At 44.4% G+C, this 19,456-nt stretch overlaps 1 protein-coding gene across 10 annotated transcripts in view; it reads right to left on the bottom strand.

The window, feature by feature from the left end:
* The window catches only part of DENND2B (DENN domain containing 2B), a 173,206-nt gene that overhangs the window by 54,116 nt on the left and 99,634 nt on the right, over positions 1-19,456 (bottom strand). For 8 of the 10 annotated variants that reach the window (XM_054523634.2, XM_063727858.1, XM_054523636.2 and 5 more), the window contains 1 exon segment: positions 3,240-3,344. The exons of the other annotated variants lie outside the window; for them this stretch is intronic. In XM_054523634.2, the coding sequence (XP_054379609.1) occupies positions 3,240-3,344 (105 nt within the window). 10 annotated transcript variants of the gene reach the window in all.

Raw genomic sequence — 19,456 nt, 5'->3', positions numbered from 1 at the left:
GAGCCCCTGCTGCCTGCCAGGTTTTACTGCACAAGTGAAATCTCCTGAGAGCAGTAAGTGGCAAAGGTCACCCTATCTACACAGCTGAATTAGCTCTAAACATAATACTTCCTTTTTTGCAAGTTACCAACCTGCTTCCAGTCCCACCCCAGGTCATCAACACCAACACAGTAAAGGCTGACCTCTAGAATTCAGAAGAGGTTTGAGAATCCCACCCCTGACCCCCAGAGTGGGATGCAGCCATATCTTGTGAGCTGAAGTGGGAGCAGCCTGTGGGGAGCGTGTATCTGGCAGGTAAGGATGAACAGTATGTTCTCTCGGCCTCATCAACAAAAGCGAAGACAAGGAAACCTGCTCCAGGAGACCAAGACACAGCAAAGAACAAAACTGAGGCGGTCACATGAAAGGCTTAGATTTCCTCCTCCTACACATTCCTGCCAAATCAAGACTAAGCTGCAAAGGAAAAGGAAGGGAATAAATTAGCAACACACCTGTGAAAACAGAGGGACTGGTATCCAGGGTCTTTAACCCAGACAGGCCTGGTGGTAGCACCAGGTGAAGTCTTACACAAATTAAGGGTACAGTCCTTCAAATACACACCTTGACAGTTACACAGGGTCCCATCTGCCCACCCCCTCCAGTTTTCCTTGACCAGACCTCCCTCTTCCCCCAAAGCTGGATACAAATGCCTCTTAGAACCACTGGGTTCCTCTGCCTTCATGTGGATGATGTGGAGGTCCTCGACGTAGCCAAAGTGTCAAAGGCCCAGCTTTCCAAGGCCCCGACACCCTCCCCTCCCCAACTAGAGCTCTGGTCACACCGAGGAGTCTCCTCCTTGGATTCATGTGCTGGCAATGATAAAAGGGCCCCAGGTTACTACCAAACACCTATTGAAAGGTCAAACTAAGAAATTCAGTGCCAAGATCATCAATCCAAGTTGTAAATACCTTGGAGAAAGAGAATGGATCATCCCTCTTTGCCCCCCAGTGCCCAGCACAGAGCCTGGCACCCAGGAGAATCCTCTGAGTTCACCGACAATGCCTTCCTAAATGAACCAGTGATTTACTGCCTTAGCCCAAAGAACACACCCAGATGTGGCCAGGGGTGAAGGCAGCCAAAGAAACCACCAGATCACAATGTCTAAATAATACCTATACCCCAGGGGTAGTCTCTGAGAGAAGGGTGTCGCTAGCCACAGAGGCCTGCAACTTCACATCAAAAGCCAGCCTCCCAGGAAAGAAGGGAGGGAGGGAAGGAAGGAGAGAAGCGGAAATGTGGTAGGAAGGAAGAGAAGACTTAGAAGGGAGGCAGGAAAGGTGCTTTTTAAAGGCACATCTGAGGCTTAGATATTTACAAACACCATCTAGCATGTTATGATGGCAAGCATGCTGAGAAGCTAAAAGGAAGAGCAATTTCTGAAAACACTTAGAAGTAGGCATTTACTCCAAATAGAAACTGGAGCACCTGTCAGCAGTCTCGCGTCTGCTTTGAAACTTGATGTAAATACTGCCCCTCCCACCCCTCTACCCCATTCCTGTATGGTGTAAATTAGAAGGAAAAAAAAAAGAATATTTAAAGGAATTGAGGTTGCTGGGAATGGTAAATCTCCATGTCAGGTCCTAAATATACAATTTCTTTAAAATTACGAATAAAATGACACAATCACATATATTTGTTTCACTCCTACAGTAGTGTGATATTCTAAAAAACTGGAACCTTAGTTTCCAGCCCCATCTGCCAGCTCAATCATGGTAAGAATGCCACTAGGCTGACAAGAGCCCAGCAACGTGGTTCCCAGGAGCAGGCTAATGGGAGACGAAGACTCTGAGACCTTGACTTGTTTCCGCCTTGGACACCAACACATTCTGGAGGAGGTCAGTTTCTCCACCTGCTTTGCCCAAGAAGCTGTTCCTTGCCATTCCCAGCCTCACTCAGTACAGGGAAGCCAGTATGCCACCAAGCCAGTCTAAATGAGAGGGATTGCCTGGGCAGGGGGTGTTCCTATCAGTCTTGCTGCTGCAAGTGGATAGTCAGTTTGCTTGGCTAAGTCCCAGGATCTTACGTACTTAACAAGTCAGAGTCCATCAAACCCTGTTTGGCATAGTCCATCCAGACTGTTTCTATCGGGACAAAGTCCTGTATGTATGGTGTGGGGAACCCCTGCCTCCTTCATGACAGTCACTCCCCAGGGGCTACATCCCGTGCACTATTCTACCAACTATATCTGGACTCCAGTTCTGAATGAACCAAATGTTTACCACCAACTCTGACCAGACCCTACTGGATTCAGCCTAGCACTGCACAGCCAGATATCCAGGAATGAACTAGCCCTGTCCAAACCAAAGCTGAGCATCCTTCTCATAGCTATCCATCTTAGAGGCAGAGGCCCCAAAAGCCAAATTTTTCCACCTGACATTCAGCAGAAAGGGCTATGAAAGGTACACAGCTTCAATAAAAAAGACTAAAGGTTCTTTTAAGATATCAGTGTCCAGCCTTGGCCAAGACCAGAGAAGCCCTGGTGAGAGTACTGTGCATCTATCTGTGCATCTGTGAGTTCTGGAAGCTTTGATCTCATCCTCAAAAGGGGGTTAGAATTTATTGAGTAGCTTTATGTCAGCCATAATGCTAAGCACTGACATATATTATCTCATTTAGTCCTCACAGAAACTCTGTAAGATAACTACTATTATTATTTTATAGATGAAATAATGAAGATTTTATAGGGCACAGGGAAACGTTCTGAGAGCTCACTATTTGGTAAGTGGTTAGAACCTGGATTTGAACCAAATCCATGATTCCAAAATCCACGGTTTCTCTGAACTCTTACAATGCCCAGGCTGCTGCTTGGAGTTTGTGCTAATATGCATAACTGCCTCTCTACCCTTAGCCCAATGTGGTCAGCCTCCCTCACTACAGTGCAGCTTAGCTCAGGCACAGGCCCCAAGCTCTCCCCACCATGGGAAAAGGTTACAGCCAGAAGAACATCAGTTGCTTCTTGCTGGCCCTATCCTTGGAATGCTAGACACAAAGCAAAGCTTGTTTTAGGGTTACTGTTTGCTATGTCACATGGAAACTTATAGAACTAGAAAATATCTTCTGCCTAATGGTCAGCATGAGCTGGCCTAGACCAGTCACCTGGATGACTGTCAGTCAAGATGATGACTATTTACATTTTGGAGGGATCCCACCGAGGACCTAGGTCCCTTGATGCCACCTCCCACAAGTGCTCCCTTACCCACCTGCTCAGAGTCCCCCGAGGGGCCTTAGTGCCTCCAGCTCCGTGGGTGATGCTGGAATTCTTGTTGGCAGTCATGGTCATTTCGGCTCTCTGCAAACCCAGAGCCCTGCAAAGACGACAATGCCGGTAAGCCAAGTTTCTATAGGCAGCCAAAAGCACCTTCAACATCTTCCAGATGACCTCCAAAAGTGCCAAGAGGGTGTCTGTGGCAGGTGGTAGAAACTGCTTTCCCACTTAATGTTTAACTCCATGTGTTACAGCTTAAGAGCCCCCAAGAAACCCCTGGCCTGGAATAGGGAAGAGTGTGAGCTAATTTGATTGTGAGTGCACCAATCAGCACTCTGTATCTAGCTCAAGGTTTGTGAACACACCAATCAGCACCCTGTGTCTAGCTCAGGGTTTGTGGATGCACCAGTCGGCACTCTGTATCTAGCTAATCTGCTGGGGACTTGGAGAATCTTTATGTCTAGCTAAGGGATTGTAAATACACCAATCAGTACACTGTATCTAGCTCAAGGTTTGTAAATGCACCAATCAGCACTCTGTGTCTAGCTCTGGGTTTGTAAATACATCAGTCGACACTCTGTATCTAGCTAATCTAGTGGGGAGGTGGAGAACTTTTGTGTCTAGCTCAGGGTTTGTAAATGCACCAATCAGCACCCTGTCAAAACGGACCAATCAGCTCTTTGTAAAACAGACCAATCGACTCTCCATAAAATGGACCAATCAGGAGGATGTGGGTGGGGCCAGATAAGGAAATAAAAGCAGGCTGCCCAAGCCAGCAGTGGCAACCCGCTCAGGTCCCCTTCCACAGTGTGGAAGCTTTGTTCTTTCGCTCTTTGCAATAAATCTTGCTGCTCCTCACTCTTTGGGTCCACACTGCCTTTATGAGCTATAACACTCACCGCAAAGGTCTGCAGCTTCACTCCTGAACCAGCGAGACCACGAATCCACCAGAAGGAAAAAACTCCGAACACATCCGAACATCAGAAGGAACAAACTCCGGACACGCCGCCTTTAAGAACTGTAACACTCACCGCGAGGGTCCACGGCTTCATTCTTTAAGTCAGTGAGACCAAGAACCCACCAATTCCGGACACAATTTCACAGAAAACAAAATAAACAAAAAGAAAAAAAAGAAGCCCAAGAAACTCCATCTCCATTCATCTCTCCTCATTCCTTAAGAGTTTCCTTAAACTTCTATCATTCTATACAGTCCATGGTTTTTGCCATATTTGCATACCTCCTGATATACTATTTATTCGGTATTTTTCTTGAATATACTTGAAACTGACTTCCTTTTCTTAAAAAGAAAAAAGTAACCTCATTCTAAACAATAAACTATTCATTCAACAAATATTTACTGAGCACCCATGTCCAAGGCAAATGTGATCCAGCAAAGAGTAATACAAAGTCTCTGACCTCATGCAGCTTACATCCCAGTGGGGAAAAACAGACCATGAGCACACATGAATTATCAAGTGTGTGACAATAAGTGTACCTTCGCGTATAATATGTAAGGTGATGGTAAGTGGAATGAAAAAAAATTAAGCAAGGTCGAGCCGGGCATGGTGGCTCACGCCTGTAATCCCAGCACTTTGGGAGGCCAAGGCAGGCAGTTCACTTGAGGTCAGGAGTTCAGACGAGCCTGGGCAACATGGTGAAACCCCTCCTCTACTAAAAATACAAAAATCAGCCAGGTGTGGTGGCAGGCAGCTGTAATCTCAGCTACTTGGGAGGCTGAGGCAGGAGAATTTCTTGAACCTGGGAGGAGGAGGTTGCAGTGAGCCAAGATTGCACCACTGCACTCCAGCCTGGGTGACAGGGCAAGATTCTGTCTCAAAAAAAAAAAAAAAAAAAAGAGAGGAAAAAGAAACTTAAGCAAGGTAGAGGGAAAGAGAGTGGTGAAGAGGGTATCTTATTTTAAATAAGATGTTCAGGGAAAACCATTACGATAAAGTAACATTTGAGTACACATCATGAAATTGAGAACTAGAAGTGCTAATCATTTTTTCTAATACCCATTAAAATAAAAGTAATATACATTAAGGTATTTAAATATTTAAAAGTAAAAAATGTCTGTTCATGTACCATATATTCTTAGCTAATATATCACAATAGTAAATGCACTATCCTTTCAGGAACACTATTTTATGCCAAGTAATAAAAGGAATATGAAGATTAAAATTTAAGGGTACATTTGGGTTGGAAAGAAGGAAGTAAAATTATCTCCATTTGCAAATGGCATGATTTTGTATGTAGAAAATCCTAAGTATTCCACTAAAAAACCTATTAAACTGCTGAGTGAGTTCAAGTAAGTGTGCAGGATACAAAATCAATATTAAAGATCAATTTTGGGCCAGGCGTGGTGGCTCACACTTGTAATTCCAGCACTTTGAGAAGCCAAGGCAGGCAGATCCCTTGAGCCCAGGAGTTCAAGACCAGCTTGGCCAACATGGCAAAACCTCATCTCTACTAAAGATACAAAAATTAGCCAAGTGTGGTGGTGCATGCCTGTAATCCCAGTTACTCAGGAGGCTGAGGCATGAAAGTAACTTGAACCTGGGAGGCAGAGGTTGCAGTAAGCCAAGATTGCACCACTGCACTCCAGCCTGGGTAACAGAGCAAGACTCTGCCTCCAAACAGAAAAAAAAATTAATTTTATTTCTATATACTAACAATGAACAATCTGAAAATGAAATTAAGAAAATAATTCTATTAACAATAGCAGCAAAAATAATAAATCACTTAGAAATAAAAGGAATGCAAGACATGTATACTGTAAATTATAAAACATCATTGAAAGAAATTAAAGACATAAAAAATGAAAAGACATACCATATTCATGGATCAGAAAATTTAATATTGTTAAGATGGCAATTCTCCCTAAATTGATTTACAGACTCAACAGAATACCCATCAAAATCCCAGCTAGCTTCTTTTCAGAAATTGACAAGCTGATCCTAAAATTTTATGGAAATGCAAAGGATACAGGACAGCCAAAACAATCTTGAAAAAGACGAACAAAGTTAGAAGACTCTGAGTTGCCAATTAAAAAAAAATACTAAAAATTAACCAAGACAGTGCAGTACTGACATAAGAACAGAAATAGAGATCAATACAACAGAATCCAGAGTCCAGAAATAATCCCTTACATTTATGGTCAACAGATTTTCAATAAGGATGCCAAGACAATTCATGGGGAAAGAAGAGTCTTTTCAACAAACTGCTGAGAAAACTGGATATCCATATACAAAAGAATAAAGTAGGGCCCCACCTCATAACATATTTAAAAATAAAGTAAAAAATGTAGTATGGCCCTAAATGTAAGAGCTGCAATTACAAAAGCAAAGCTGGAAGAAAACAGAAGTAAATCTTTATGACATTGGATTAGACAATGGTTTCTTAGACATAACACCAAAAGCACACACACACACACACACACACACACACACACACACACACACACGAAAAAGGACATGAATTGTATTATGTCAAAGTAAAGAACTGTTGTGCTGTAAGCAATACCATCAAGAAAGTGAAAAGACAGCCTAAATAATGGGAGAAATTTTTTGCAAATCATGTATCTGCTAAGAAACTTGTATCCAGAATATATAAAGAATTCTTTCAACTCAATAATAAAAAAGTAACGCAATTAAAAATTAGACAAATGATTTGGAACAGAAATTCTCCAAAGATATAAACTTGGCCAATAAGCATATGAAACAATGCTCAATATCATTAGTCATTAGGGAAATACAAATCAAAACCACATGAGATATTACTTCACATCCACTAGGATTTCTATTACAAAAAAAGACAGATAAAAACAAATGCTAGTGAGATTGTAGAGAAATTGGAACTTTCATTCCTTGCTGGTAGAAATGTAAAATGGCACAGCCACTCTGGAAAACAATTTGGTAGTTCCTCAAAAAGTTATACTCAGAGTTACCAAATAAACCAGGATGACCCACTCCTAGGTATCTGTTCAGAAGAAATGAAAATATATGTCCACACAATCACTTGTACATAAATGTTCATAACAGAATTACTCATAGTAGCCAAAAAGTGGAACTAACCCAAATGTCCATCAACTGATGATAAACAAAATGTGGTATATATCAACACAATGGAATATTATTCAGACATAAAAAGGAGTAAAGTACTGATACATTCTACAACATGAATAAACCTTGATTCTACTTTTGTGAAATGTCCAGAACAGGCAAACCTATAGAGACAGAAAGTAAACTAGGAGCTGCCTAGCACTGGTTGAGGGTGGCAGAATGGGACACGGCTGATAGGAGTATGGGGTTTCTTTTTGGGATGACAAAAATGTTCTAGAATTAGATAGTGGTAATGGTTGTACAACTCTTGTGAATATATTAAAAACCATTACATTATATCAATGAATTTTACAGCATGTTAATTACATCTCAATATAGACGTTAAAACTTAAGAGCTAAATAAATCTTTTTAGGTGCCTTGGAGAGTGGGTGTGAGCGACAACACAAACGACACTTCAAGCACATTTCCAATGTCAAGGTGCACCTCAGCCTAGGCAAACACCACCATCACGGAAGTTGAACAGTTCACAAACAGTAGTTCTCTCCCTCTGATTGGCATCCTCCATCACATTGGCCAAAATGAAGTATATCTGGACGTGAAAGTTAAGCATATTTATTTATGGCCACTGATGACCTTAATCCTGGAGACCATCTTACTTATTACCTTGGTGCAAATAAGTGATTGGTTTTGATGATAAAAATAAGTCAAGTCCTAATTCTTGATACCATTTATACTTCTTTCCTAATCTCAAGATGAAATATACTAGCTCTAATTTTAACTTCACATAAGCTCTCAGGGTTGTGGTTTTAGTGATGGTGATAGGGAGTGGTATGGTAACTGGAAAGAGAGGAAGCAGCCAGTAGGCAGGGGATGATTAGCTGATGGTGACGCAATGAAACATCCCTCCAAGGTGAATACGGCAGATGCTTCTGGAAAAAGGAAACCAACTCTCAGCGTCACTTTTACCCTTCATAAAATGGAGTTGGTCCAGCTAACTTTTTTCTTTTTGGTAGAGATGGGGTTTCTTTATGTTGCCCAGGCTGGTCTCGAACCGCTGGTCTCAAGTGATCCTCCCACCTCAGCCTCCCAAAGTGCTGAGATTACAGGCATGAGCCACCATGCTTGGCCCTATAAATTTAAGTCTATATGAATAGCATAACATTAGTGATGGTGATGATAAAGTCAATCTTGCCCCCAGGGCATCTATGCATACTGGCTCTAGTGAGATACTCTCTACCTGTACCAGCCCAGTGCCAAGTAAAGTGCTTGGCATATCATATTGCTATATGTACAACAGAGAAGGGAGAGAAAAGGCAACCTCCGGACGTTTTCTCAGGCCAGTTTTCAGGGTCCTCAGGAAGCACAGTGCTATAGGAATCAACTTGCTAAGCATCAGTTTTCAACTGTAGCAATGGTCACAATAACTATCACCATCCATGAAAACAACACTTGACCTGCTCTATCAGTTCCAGGGCAGGCCCTTGGAGAAAAGGTAAAAGATTTGTGGCATGACCAGAAACTGAAACATGTTAAAAGAACATGATGAAAAACATATTCTTTCTTTCCCTGAATTTCTGCTTTTAGGAGGGTAGACTCACTGCTCTGAAATGCTATCATGCAGTTGTATATGAGAACACAGAGCCAACCTACTAAGAAAGAGAAATGTAGTTGACTCTGACATCTGGGTGGCTAAGAAGAAAAATCCTGTGAAGATGTAACCAAGAAAGAAGAGGAACAAAATTGCTTCCAGGCCCATGACAGGGACCCTTAGTCACATTTCTCCAAGAGTGCAGCTGCCACTCTCAGAAGTGGCCTGGGAATTCAGGCATCTTGAGCCGGCACCGCTGAGAACCTCACAAGAGCGCACTAGGTTAGAAACACAGATGCCTACTCACCAACCTCCCCACCAACTTCTGTCTCTGGGCCAGGTCTATCAGGATCAGAGAATAATTTGGGACTTGAGGAGCTGAAGGCCAGGTTAATCCTTTACACCTGAAGCTCAGGCTTGAGGACTCTCAGCATTCTGGCTTCCCGGGCTACACCATTTCTCCCCACCTCCTACAAGCAGCCCCAGGCCCTCATCTGTGCTTTTAGCCTGATATCCTGGCTAGTCAGACTGCAGGGAGAGAAGATGCTCCTAAAGCAGAGGAAATGCCCATGGGAATGGAGCAGAGACTCAAGCATGATGAGAGACTTCTTTGCTAGTTCCCAGGCCCTCAATGGCAAAGTCTAGGCAGAAACTGCATGTTTAGAAAAGGAAACTGTTCAATTAGCATATACCATCTATCCAAAGTTCCTCAAAAACACAGCTCTGACAAATTATAGACAACTATCTGAAGAGTTACAATCCAGAGAAAGGAATGGAATAAGGTACCTCTGAAACTTTTCTACAAACTGCATCCAGACAAAGAGGCACAGTCGCAGGCCCCGAGGGGCAGTGGGAAAAACACCTGCCTTGAGTCCAGCCCTGCCTCTGACAACCGCTAGTTATGTGACCTTGCTCAGTGAGTGTCAAAGACTCACTTTGTCACTATAACAGCCATAATAGCAACATGACCTACCTCCCACGATTGCCCTGTCTCGCAATAGAAGCTTAAAAAACGTTTGTTCTTCCAGATCACACTTCCCTAGGTATTTGGAAGACAACCTCTCCATTCCCAAGTCTGAGTCATCTTTCAGACTCCCTAGTACTATCATTCCATTCACTGACCCTATGTGAGGCACTGTGCAAGGTGCTAGGATAGTAACATGGAAGACACAGTCCCTGCCCTGGAGAAGCTAACTGTGAAGGGAGACAAGAAAGTAAAAAGTGGACTTCAGGAAGGCCTCATCAGAAGGTGACATTTGGATTAAGCCTTAATCTGTTACCCACAGTAAGGGGACCTAAGGAAAAGCAAGGGATATATGCCCAGGTGGCTGCACCAGCTCTGGGCCAGGACCCTGTACTGCCTCCAACTGTCTTCTAATTTAGTTCTCACCATTCTACAAGGTAGTGATAATACAGTCTCCTTTTTTCTGATTAGGAAATTTAAATTCAGAGAAATTAAATGACTGGACCAAGATCACTCACCTAGTGAAGGAACAGAGCAGGAATGTAGATCCAGCTCTGTCTCACTCCATTGTCCACTTATTTTCTTTAACATTCATGGGGTGCTTTAAAATGCAGAGTCCCAGGCCCCATCTACTGAACAGGAATCTGTGGGGATGGGGCCTAGGAATCTGCATTTTAGTAAGCACTTTAAACCAAGCTTATATGCTCTCAAGTGCAAAAACTTGTGTCCCACAGCATCTTCTCTAGGGACTTAGTGGGGTCACGACTCACCATCTTCCCAAGAATCTGCCTAGCTATGTGCAACTAAAAGATGGGCACTCAGCCCCTCTTCCTCCTCCCCCCATCCCATTAGCTTCTTCCACCACACAGAGAACCACTGGCCCTCAACCACAAAGGAACGCGCACACCACGGGATCCAGTGAAAGCATTACCAATGGCTCATCTAAGCCATTTCCTCAGTCTCCAGGTATGCTCCGTCTTCCTGTATTTTGAAATTACTCTTCCTGCCACCCACCCTGATCCCTTTGCTTGCTTTCTCCTCATTTCTAAACTCCTGGGAAAAAGAGTTTATATCAGAAGTCATACACTGGTGGTCTGCAGAAGCAAAAACACATCCCATTTGGCCTTCCTTTTAAATAATTTGAATTAGTTGTCAAGCTTAAGAAAGCAGGTGAATAGAAAGAAAAATTCAGATTCTAGCTTCTTTTGAAAAATGAGAAAATTTACCATCACTGTGTGCACTCCTGTATGACAACAGTGGGCCAGAGCTGAGCACAAGTGGCCCAGTTAGATGCAGCGGCTCCCTCCACCGCAGCACTGTGCCTCCTCATCCATGGCCTCCACCTGGTCCACTCAGCGCCAACCTGATCTCCCAACCAGCAGGTAAGTGTCGCAGCTCTCTAGCCTGTGTCCCAGCAGGAAGGGTTAGGAGGCACGGCATTGGCAACAGCCACACAAAACCTCCTGGACAGCTGGGCAGGAGCAGTGCAGGGCACAGCCTCCTGGCTGCTTGAAACCCCCACCAATTCCCCTCACTGCCACAGGAAGAAAGACCTCCTGGAAGGCTGACAGCTTTTGCTCAGTCCAGCCTTCACCAGGCAACTCTCGAACATCCTGAGTGCTCCTTCTCCCTCTGACCCGATCCCATCACCTGATCCACAGAGGCTCTCTCAAAGGTCCAAGAAGGGACCGAAGAGAGGTCAGTCTCTGAAGGGAGCTCTTTCTGAGGGGTGCCCCACCTCTAAGAATGGACCTTCCTATCCTAGAGCAAAAAACCTATCTGTCCTTGTTTAGGTGACATTTCTAAATGTTTGTCTGATACTTTTCTGCAGGCATAACTGTGGATGTGACAGTATGCCTTGCTCTTGAAGCAGGAGACAGCTAAGCCCTGAGTGAAGAGGAAGAAATGCATTTGGAGGAAAGTCTCCCATTCTGCTGAGGTTAATGTCACCACTGAGAGGAAACGTAAACATTGCCCAGCACTCTGCTTTATAGCTGAGGTAAGAAGTCAAGATGCCCGAAAATAGGAAACCTCTCAACCACAAGAGAGAATTTCTGCTACATCTATGTTCCACTACTCTCCTAAGCAATTCTGCTTACGTGGAAGTCAAAGTTTAGGCAGTAGCCTAAAGGGACAGAGAAGGTGGGAACGGGAACAGAGCTCTTGTGTGTGTTCCGAGAACATGGTGAGAGCCAGGAGAGGGCCAGCAGTACAGTGACAGTATAGTGACCCAACAGTGTCCAGCTGTGGCCTGATTGCCCTGGGACCAACCTGCCTACTCATCCTGCCCAGCAAACATCTCCTCAGACCCCCTTTACCTTCTTGCCAACTCCTTCCTGCACCTCTCCTCATCCATGGGCCCTGGCTAAGGACATGAGGAACAGACTGGCAGCTCCCCAGAGGAGGGCTGCCAAGGGTCTCAGCAACCAATACTGGCCCTCAGATTCTAAGGAGCTTAACAAATGCAACTAAATCAGGATGATCCTTCCCCGCATGGGACTTCAACCTCACCCTCAGCACTTGTATCTTCTGGATCCTCCCATCAGCCCCTGTTCTTCCTGAAGCAGTGAGGCCCCCTGCTAAATTCCTGTGGAAAAGCTCCCCTGCATCCTAGAAAGAGCTAAGCCCACCAATGCTATAAGCAAAAGGCACAGCCCCTCTCTGCCTAACCTCCCGACTGATCGACCACTTGCCTGGTTCTCAAAGGGATAAAAGGGCTCCTAGAAACATACTAAGAAAGAACTTGAGAAAAAGCTATGGCCCCTTTCCTTCTATCTTCTCAGTGCTGCCTCCATTCTCTCCCTGCCATACCTCCCTTCCCCCCACCTGCCCACACAACCCAGAGCTGCTGCAAGCTTCAGTAACCTTAGATTAAGTTCCTTGTAAGTACCCAAACCAAGATTCTCAAAAATGTGAGCTTTCACCTGTAATCCCAGCACTTTGGGAGGCAGAGGCAGGAGGATTGTTTGAGCCCAGGAGTTTGAGACCAGCCTAGGCAACAGAGCGAGACCCTGTCTTTACTAAAAATAAAAAATTAGCAGGATGTGGTGATGCACACCTGTAGCCCCAGCTACTTGGGAGCCTGAGGTGGGAGGATCACTTGAGCCCAGAAGTCCAAGGCTGCAGTGAGCTATAATCATGCCACTGCACTCCAGCCTGGGTGACAGAGTCAGACCCTGTGGGAAGGGGAGGTGGGGAGGGGAGGTGGAGAGGGGAGGTGGGGAGGGGATGTGGGGAGGGGAGGGGAGGGGAGGGGAGGGGACGGGAGGGGAGGGGAGGGGAGGGGAGGGGGGGACCAGGAAGGATTTTCTCAAGACTGTCCCATTCCCTACAAAACTGTAAACCCTTTTCTCCTTCACTACTTCTACACACATTGTAAATCTTAGATCTTCTCCATTCCAGCCCCAGGTCCAGAAAGTCCTTCAAGTAAAAATGTAGTGGGGATAGTGAGCCTGGTCAAGTGGAGAGGAACCAACATTTGTTTTGCTGGGAGGTCAGAGGATAGGTGGGTGTTTTTACAGGTCCCCGTGAGGCTGAAATCTCCCTCAATCAGCCACAGAAAAGACAATTTTTTGTTGTTGCATAATAATCAGAAAAAAAAGTAAGAACTTTTTCCATCTCTTCACTGTCCACTTATCATTCCCACATCCTCTTTCCCAACCCTCCTCCTCAAAGAAAGCCCTTTAAGTCTGCTTTTTCAACCTCAACCATTTTTCAATCCCTTTTCCTGCCAGATGGTCCTTCTCCACTTCAGTGCAGATCCTGCAGAGGTTTAAAGCTGAGTTTAAACACTTCCTGAAAGCCTGAATTGGAGTGAGGGCTTGTTAGGCAATTTCAGGCCAAAGGAAATCTGGTTGTTTCTCACATATTTTAAAAACCTAGACATGGCTGTTTCTGCCATTCTGGAAACTCAGCCTCTCAGCAAGTGGCTTATCCTAGCTCTGTCAAGACTATGGCACCTACTCTGCCCAATGTCTTGTCACCACTTGGAAAAAGAAGGCAGATTGGAAGCCTGATCCATAAAAAACCCTGCTCCTGGGGACCAACCACTGCCCTCTTTCGCTCTGGCAAGGAGAACATGGTGGGTCCTGCAATTTCGATGATCCAGAGGCCACAGTCCTATCTCAGAGCAGCACCTTCACTCTGGCCAGCCACATCTCACTGGATGACATTTCCTGCACATGCCAGGAATGTTCATGCCGCCAAGCTTTTGTTCAACCAATTCCTTTGATTTTCAGTGTCCCTTGCCCCCCATTCTTTCTTAAATATCCAGTTCAAGTGTCAACTTCTTCCTGACCCTTAAGTCCTGACCTCCTTCTCACCCTTCCCATGCTCTCTGGTCTAGCTGACCTCAACCTGACTGATGGCAAGCTGCTTCCTCTTCTCTAGAAGAAATTTATCATCCACAAGCTGCACCTTCTCCGAGTAAGACTAGAAAATAATAAAGGCTAAAGGGACTGGGCAAAATCCTAATACCTCCGTTTTACCACAGATAGCTTAGGGAGACGACTACACCTCTATAATGAGAACACAAAGACCAATGAGAAGCCATCTACAAAGAACAGTGGGTACTCAGAGCCCAGTGGTACTGGAAGTCTCCGGGCTGGGGTTTAGCCTTCCCTCCAGCTCTCAACTTCAACACCTCCTCCCTCATCCTCACTCTTTTAGCTGCCTCTGCTTCCGATTTCACCAAGAACAGATCCTCAATGAGCTACACCCATCACATGTACTCCCCACCAGCATCATGGCTCCTGTCACCCCATCTATTCAAAACTCTGAAAACCATAGCTCCCTTTACTCAAATTAAAAACCAAAATCTTTACAATGACTTATAAGGCCCTCCATCGTCTGGGTCCCTTTTATATCTCTGGCCCCATTTCAACTACTCTTTCTCCTTCACTCTCTCCACTCCAGCCACACTGTCTGCTTACCATGTGCTCAAACACACCAGGAGTGTTCCTACCCCAGGGCCTTCACACCTGCTGTACCCTGTAAGTAGAACTGCCCTCCCTAGATAGGGTGAACAGCAGTTGGGCTCCACAGTCCAGGCCCATCTCTAGTTCCCTCTGGCCTTCCCAGTGAAGGGTCTGACCCACTTACAGCAACCACAACCACTCAGAAAATTCAAAAGGGGGCCTCCCCCTGTGAAAACCCAAACGATTCTGGGCAGGAGTAGCTTCAGCCCAAGAACTCAACTAAAATTGCTCTCTGAAAAGCTTATAAGACTAGGCCCAGTGGCTCATGCCTGTAATCCTAGCACTTTGGGAGGCCGAGGCGGGTGGATCACCTGAGGTTGGGAGTTTGAGACCAGCCTGACCAACATGGAGAAATCTCATCTCTACTAAAAATACAAAATTAGCCAGGCGTGGTGGCGCATGCCTGTAATCCTAACTACTCGGGAGGCTGAGGCAGGAGAATCACTTGAACCCGGGAGGCAGAGGTTGCGGTGAGCCAAGATCACGCCATTACACTCCAGCCTGGGCAACAAGAGCGAAACTGCATCTCAAAAAAAAAGAAAAGAAAAGATTATAATGGCTTTCCTATTATACAGTGCAAAGGTACTTTCTCTGGGCTTAATGAATTCCAGCACCTTCCTTTCCTGATGTCTACTGTTTTGGACACTGCTGATCAGCCCTCCCTGAAACACTGTAATGTAGTTAACTCTCAATCTGGAGCACACCCCCAGAGTGTGAAAGATCTTTATGTTCATTAAAAGAGGATGCAGGTTAAGAAAGGTTGGGAAGTAGTGTAGGAGAACTAAAGAAAGAGAGATAGGTGAGGGCATTTCATTTACTTATTTACTGGAACCCTTGAGGGGATCTTTCCAGCCAGGCCCCCATGCTGCTGTGCCATGCTCTGGTCCTTGCCCTTGAGCAGCTCCCCACCCTGTCTGAGATGGATAAGTAAAGATTCTGGTACAATGTAACAAGAGCTGTGATAAAAGTATGAACACAGAGCTCTGGGAGAGAGGAGAAAGGCATCTAATCAGGCAGAAGGATGGATGCTGGGGAGGATTTCTAGCTGGGCTGAGTCTTGCAGGATTGGAAGAGATAAAAGAAGGCAGAAGAAAAAACAAGTAGAAGAAAAACCATGAGCAAATGCCAAGGAGATCTTGGAGCAAGTAGAGATTTCTTAGAAGGAAACAAAAAGTGATAACCATAATGAAAAACACTGACAAATTAGACTACATTAAATAAGAACTTTGTTCATTTAACAAATGCCATACAGAGCGTGAAAAGCAAACCAACAGAGTATAAGACAATGTACTCAGTAGACCATCCAACCAAGAACTCATATCCAGAATGTATGAGGAACTTCTACAAATAAATAAAAAAATCTCAAAAGAAAAATGGCGCAAGAGTAGAATAGCTACTTCACCAGAAAGGATACCCAAACAGTGAAGAGATATATGAAAAGGTATCCAATTTTATTAGTCATCAACAAAATGCAAATTATAACTGAGATGTGATACCCATGAACATACCCACTGGAATGGATAAAATGAAAAAGAAAATACCTACTGTTGGCAAGGATGTGAAGCAACTGGAATTCTCAAACACTGACAGAGCAAGTGTAAATCAATACTACCACTTTGGAATAATGTTGGGTATTATATACTAAAGCTAAATATAGGTATAACCCATGACCTAGCAATTCCTTTCTTAGTTTTATACCCATCAGAAATGCATACACATGCATACTAAAAGACAAGTACCAGAATGTGCATAACAACACTATTCATAATGGCTATAAACTAAAAACTCAAATGCTCATAATCAGAAGAAGAGAAGGTAAATTTTGGTATTTTACATAACGATTACTATACAGCAATGAGAATGAACATCTACAGCTACACACAACATGGATAAATCTCTCCATTATTCTGAATAAAAGAGCCAGAAACCAAGAATACATACTAGATGAGCCTATTTATAGAAAACAATAAAACCCAAAAATAAATCAATGCTATTAGAAGTCAGGAGAGTGGTTACCCATAGGAAGACTAGAGGGAGATTCTGGGATATTGATAATAGTCTGTTTCTTGATCTGAGTGTTGGTTACATGGGTTCAGTTGTAAAAATTTGTTGACTTGGATACATATATACATTCATGTTGTATGATATACTTCATTAAAAAGTTTAATATAGCAGGCAGGACACAGAACTCAGCAGATTTGGGAACATTAGATCCACAGAGCAAAGTTATTAAGAAGCAGTAGAGAGGCCAGGTGCGGTGGCTCAAGCCTGGAATCCCAGCACTTTGGGAGGCCGAGGTGGGTGGATCACTTGAGGTCAGGAGTTTGAGACCAGCCTGGCCAACATGGTGAAACCCCGTCTCTACTAAAAATACAAAAATTAGCTGGGCATGAAGGCAGGTGCCTGTAATCCTACTAAGGAGGCTGGGGCATGAGAATCACTTAAACCTGGGAGGCAGAGGTTGCAGTGAGCCAAGATCGCGCCACTGCACTCCAGCCTGGGCAATAGAGCAAGAATCAATCTCAAAAAAAAAGAAAAGAAAAGAAAAGAAAAAAGAAGCAGTAGAGGGTGGAGGGTAACTCTGGAACTGCAGATCTTAGATCATTAGGGCTCAATTTCCCTTTGGAGGAAAGCCCTTTTTTCCTCAAATTTGGAAGTAGGAGAAGAAAGCACACCTATATAGCCAGGCTCTGCTGGTTCTATGCATGTATTTAGCTTGTGTAATCTTTGTTACAACTACATGAAATAGATGCCATTATCTCCATTTTATGGATGAAGAAGCTGAGGCTGAAAGGTTAAGTAATTTGCCTAGCGTTTCATAAGCAGCAGGCCCCAGAGTCTGGAGAGGTTGGCATGAGGCTCTAGAAGTGATACCAGAGCACATTAGTCCTTTGGTCTCTGTCATATCTTGTGGCAGGAAGCCACCCTCCATCCCAAGTACACCTCTGCAGTCCCACTCTATCTGGATAAAGAATTAGAAAAGGGGCCGGGCATGGTGGCTCACGCCTGTAATTCCAGCACTTTGGGAGGTCAGGAGTTCAAGACCAGCCTGACCAACATGGTGAAGCCCCGTCTCTACTAAAAATACAAAAATTAGCTGCGCGTGGTGGTGGGTGCCTGTAATCCCAGCTACTCTGGAGGCTGAGGCAGGAGAATCGCTTGAACCCGGGAGGCAGAGGTTGCAGTGAGCTGAGATCGTGCCATTGCACTCCAGCCTGGGTGACAGAGACTGTGTCTCAAAAAAAAATAAAAATAAAAAAGAATTAGAAAAGGATATTAGCAGAAGGTCCAATGCCTGGCCCGTAAATTCTGGTTGTCAAAATCCCATTTTTCTTTAAGCCATCTAGTTCAGAAGGCTCTGAGTCAACAACAAATAAGCGTAAGAGATGCCTATCATCATTCTTCCCCATCTAGGGAAAGGGGCTCACACACACAGACCCTGGTCAAACAAAGACCTTCCCCCTAACAATGCAGTCTGCTGGAGCTGAGACTGCAGAGAAAGAGTCTGTCCATCCACCTGCCCAACTCCTTTAAGGGCCATGACGACGACCGAACTTGCCTCTTCTTCCTCCTTTAAACAGAGCAAGTGCTACTTGGCAGTTTCAGGTCTGTGCTTCTCAGACTGTGTGCTGAGGTGCCCCAAAGCACCATGATGAACTCACAGGGATGCTGCTAAGTATTTTAAATCTTTGAGGGAAACAGAGCAACATTCAACATTTGTTGAACACCCCATGAGTTCACAGCTTCAACAACAGACTGCATTACATTCTTTTCGATGATGTCATTTATTTCTGAGACTGGGTTTTCAACAGTTGCTGTGATAAAAAGCAAATACCATGTGAAAAGCAATGTGGAACAGGAAATAAGGATGGCACTAATCAATCTGGTTCCAAGGTCTGATATGCTATGCAGTACCTAGTACATCCCATTAGTAAGTAATTGTGGTTAAGAATGGAATATAAATATTTTTCCTTTCAATTTCTTATATCATTTTTTTTTCAGATGGCTACTCAGTTGTTAGAATATAAATACTTAATTGTTTAAACCTACTTAAGGCCAGGCACGGTGGCTCACCCCTGTAATCCCAGTACTTTGGGAGGCGAAGGCGGGTAGATTACCTGAGGTCAGGAGTTCGAGACCAGCCTGGCCAACATGGTGAAACCCTAATTTTACTAAAAATACAAAAAATTAGCCAGAAGTGGTGATGCCTGCCTGTAGTCCCAGCTACTAGGGAGGCTGAGGCAGGAAGATCACTTGAACCCGGGAGGCGGAGGATACAGTGACACAACTGCACTCCAGCCCGGGTGACACAGTGAGACTTCATATAAAAACAAACAAAAAAGCCTACTTATAAAAGAAAACTTAGGTATTTCTTTTGGGCTATGGACACTGTAAAAAAAAAAAAATTACTGAAACAATAAGGCCCATGAGAACTAAGAAAGTTTGGGAGTCTCTGCAGCAGGTGTTTTTAAGTCTCTGTTCATGGAGCCAAGAGGAGTTCCCAGGGCAGGCCCAACCCAGCCCCAGAAGTGGGCAGGAGTCAACATTCAGGCCTGTGGCAGCACACTCAGGCTTCTCAGAGTGGCTGGTAGAACAGCCCCTCTGCCTGAACAGAAGTGCCT

This window comes from Pongo abelii, chromosome 9 (genome assembly GCF_028885655.2).
Source record: "Pongo abelii isolate AG06213 chromosome 9, NHGRI_mPonAbe1-v2.0_pri, whole genome shotgun sequence".
Classification (NCBI taxonomy): Eukaryota; Metazoa; Chordata; class Mammalia; order Primates; family Hominidae; genus Pongo; species Pongo abelii.
Note: the sequence above shows the minus strand (reverse complement) of the source record. Positions and strands in the feature narration are given on the sequence as shown.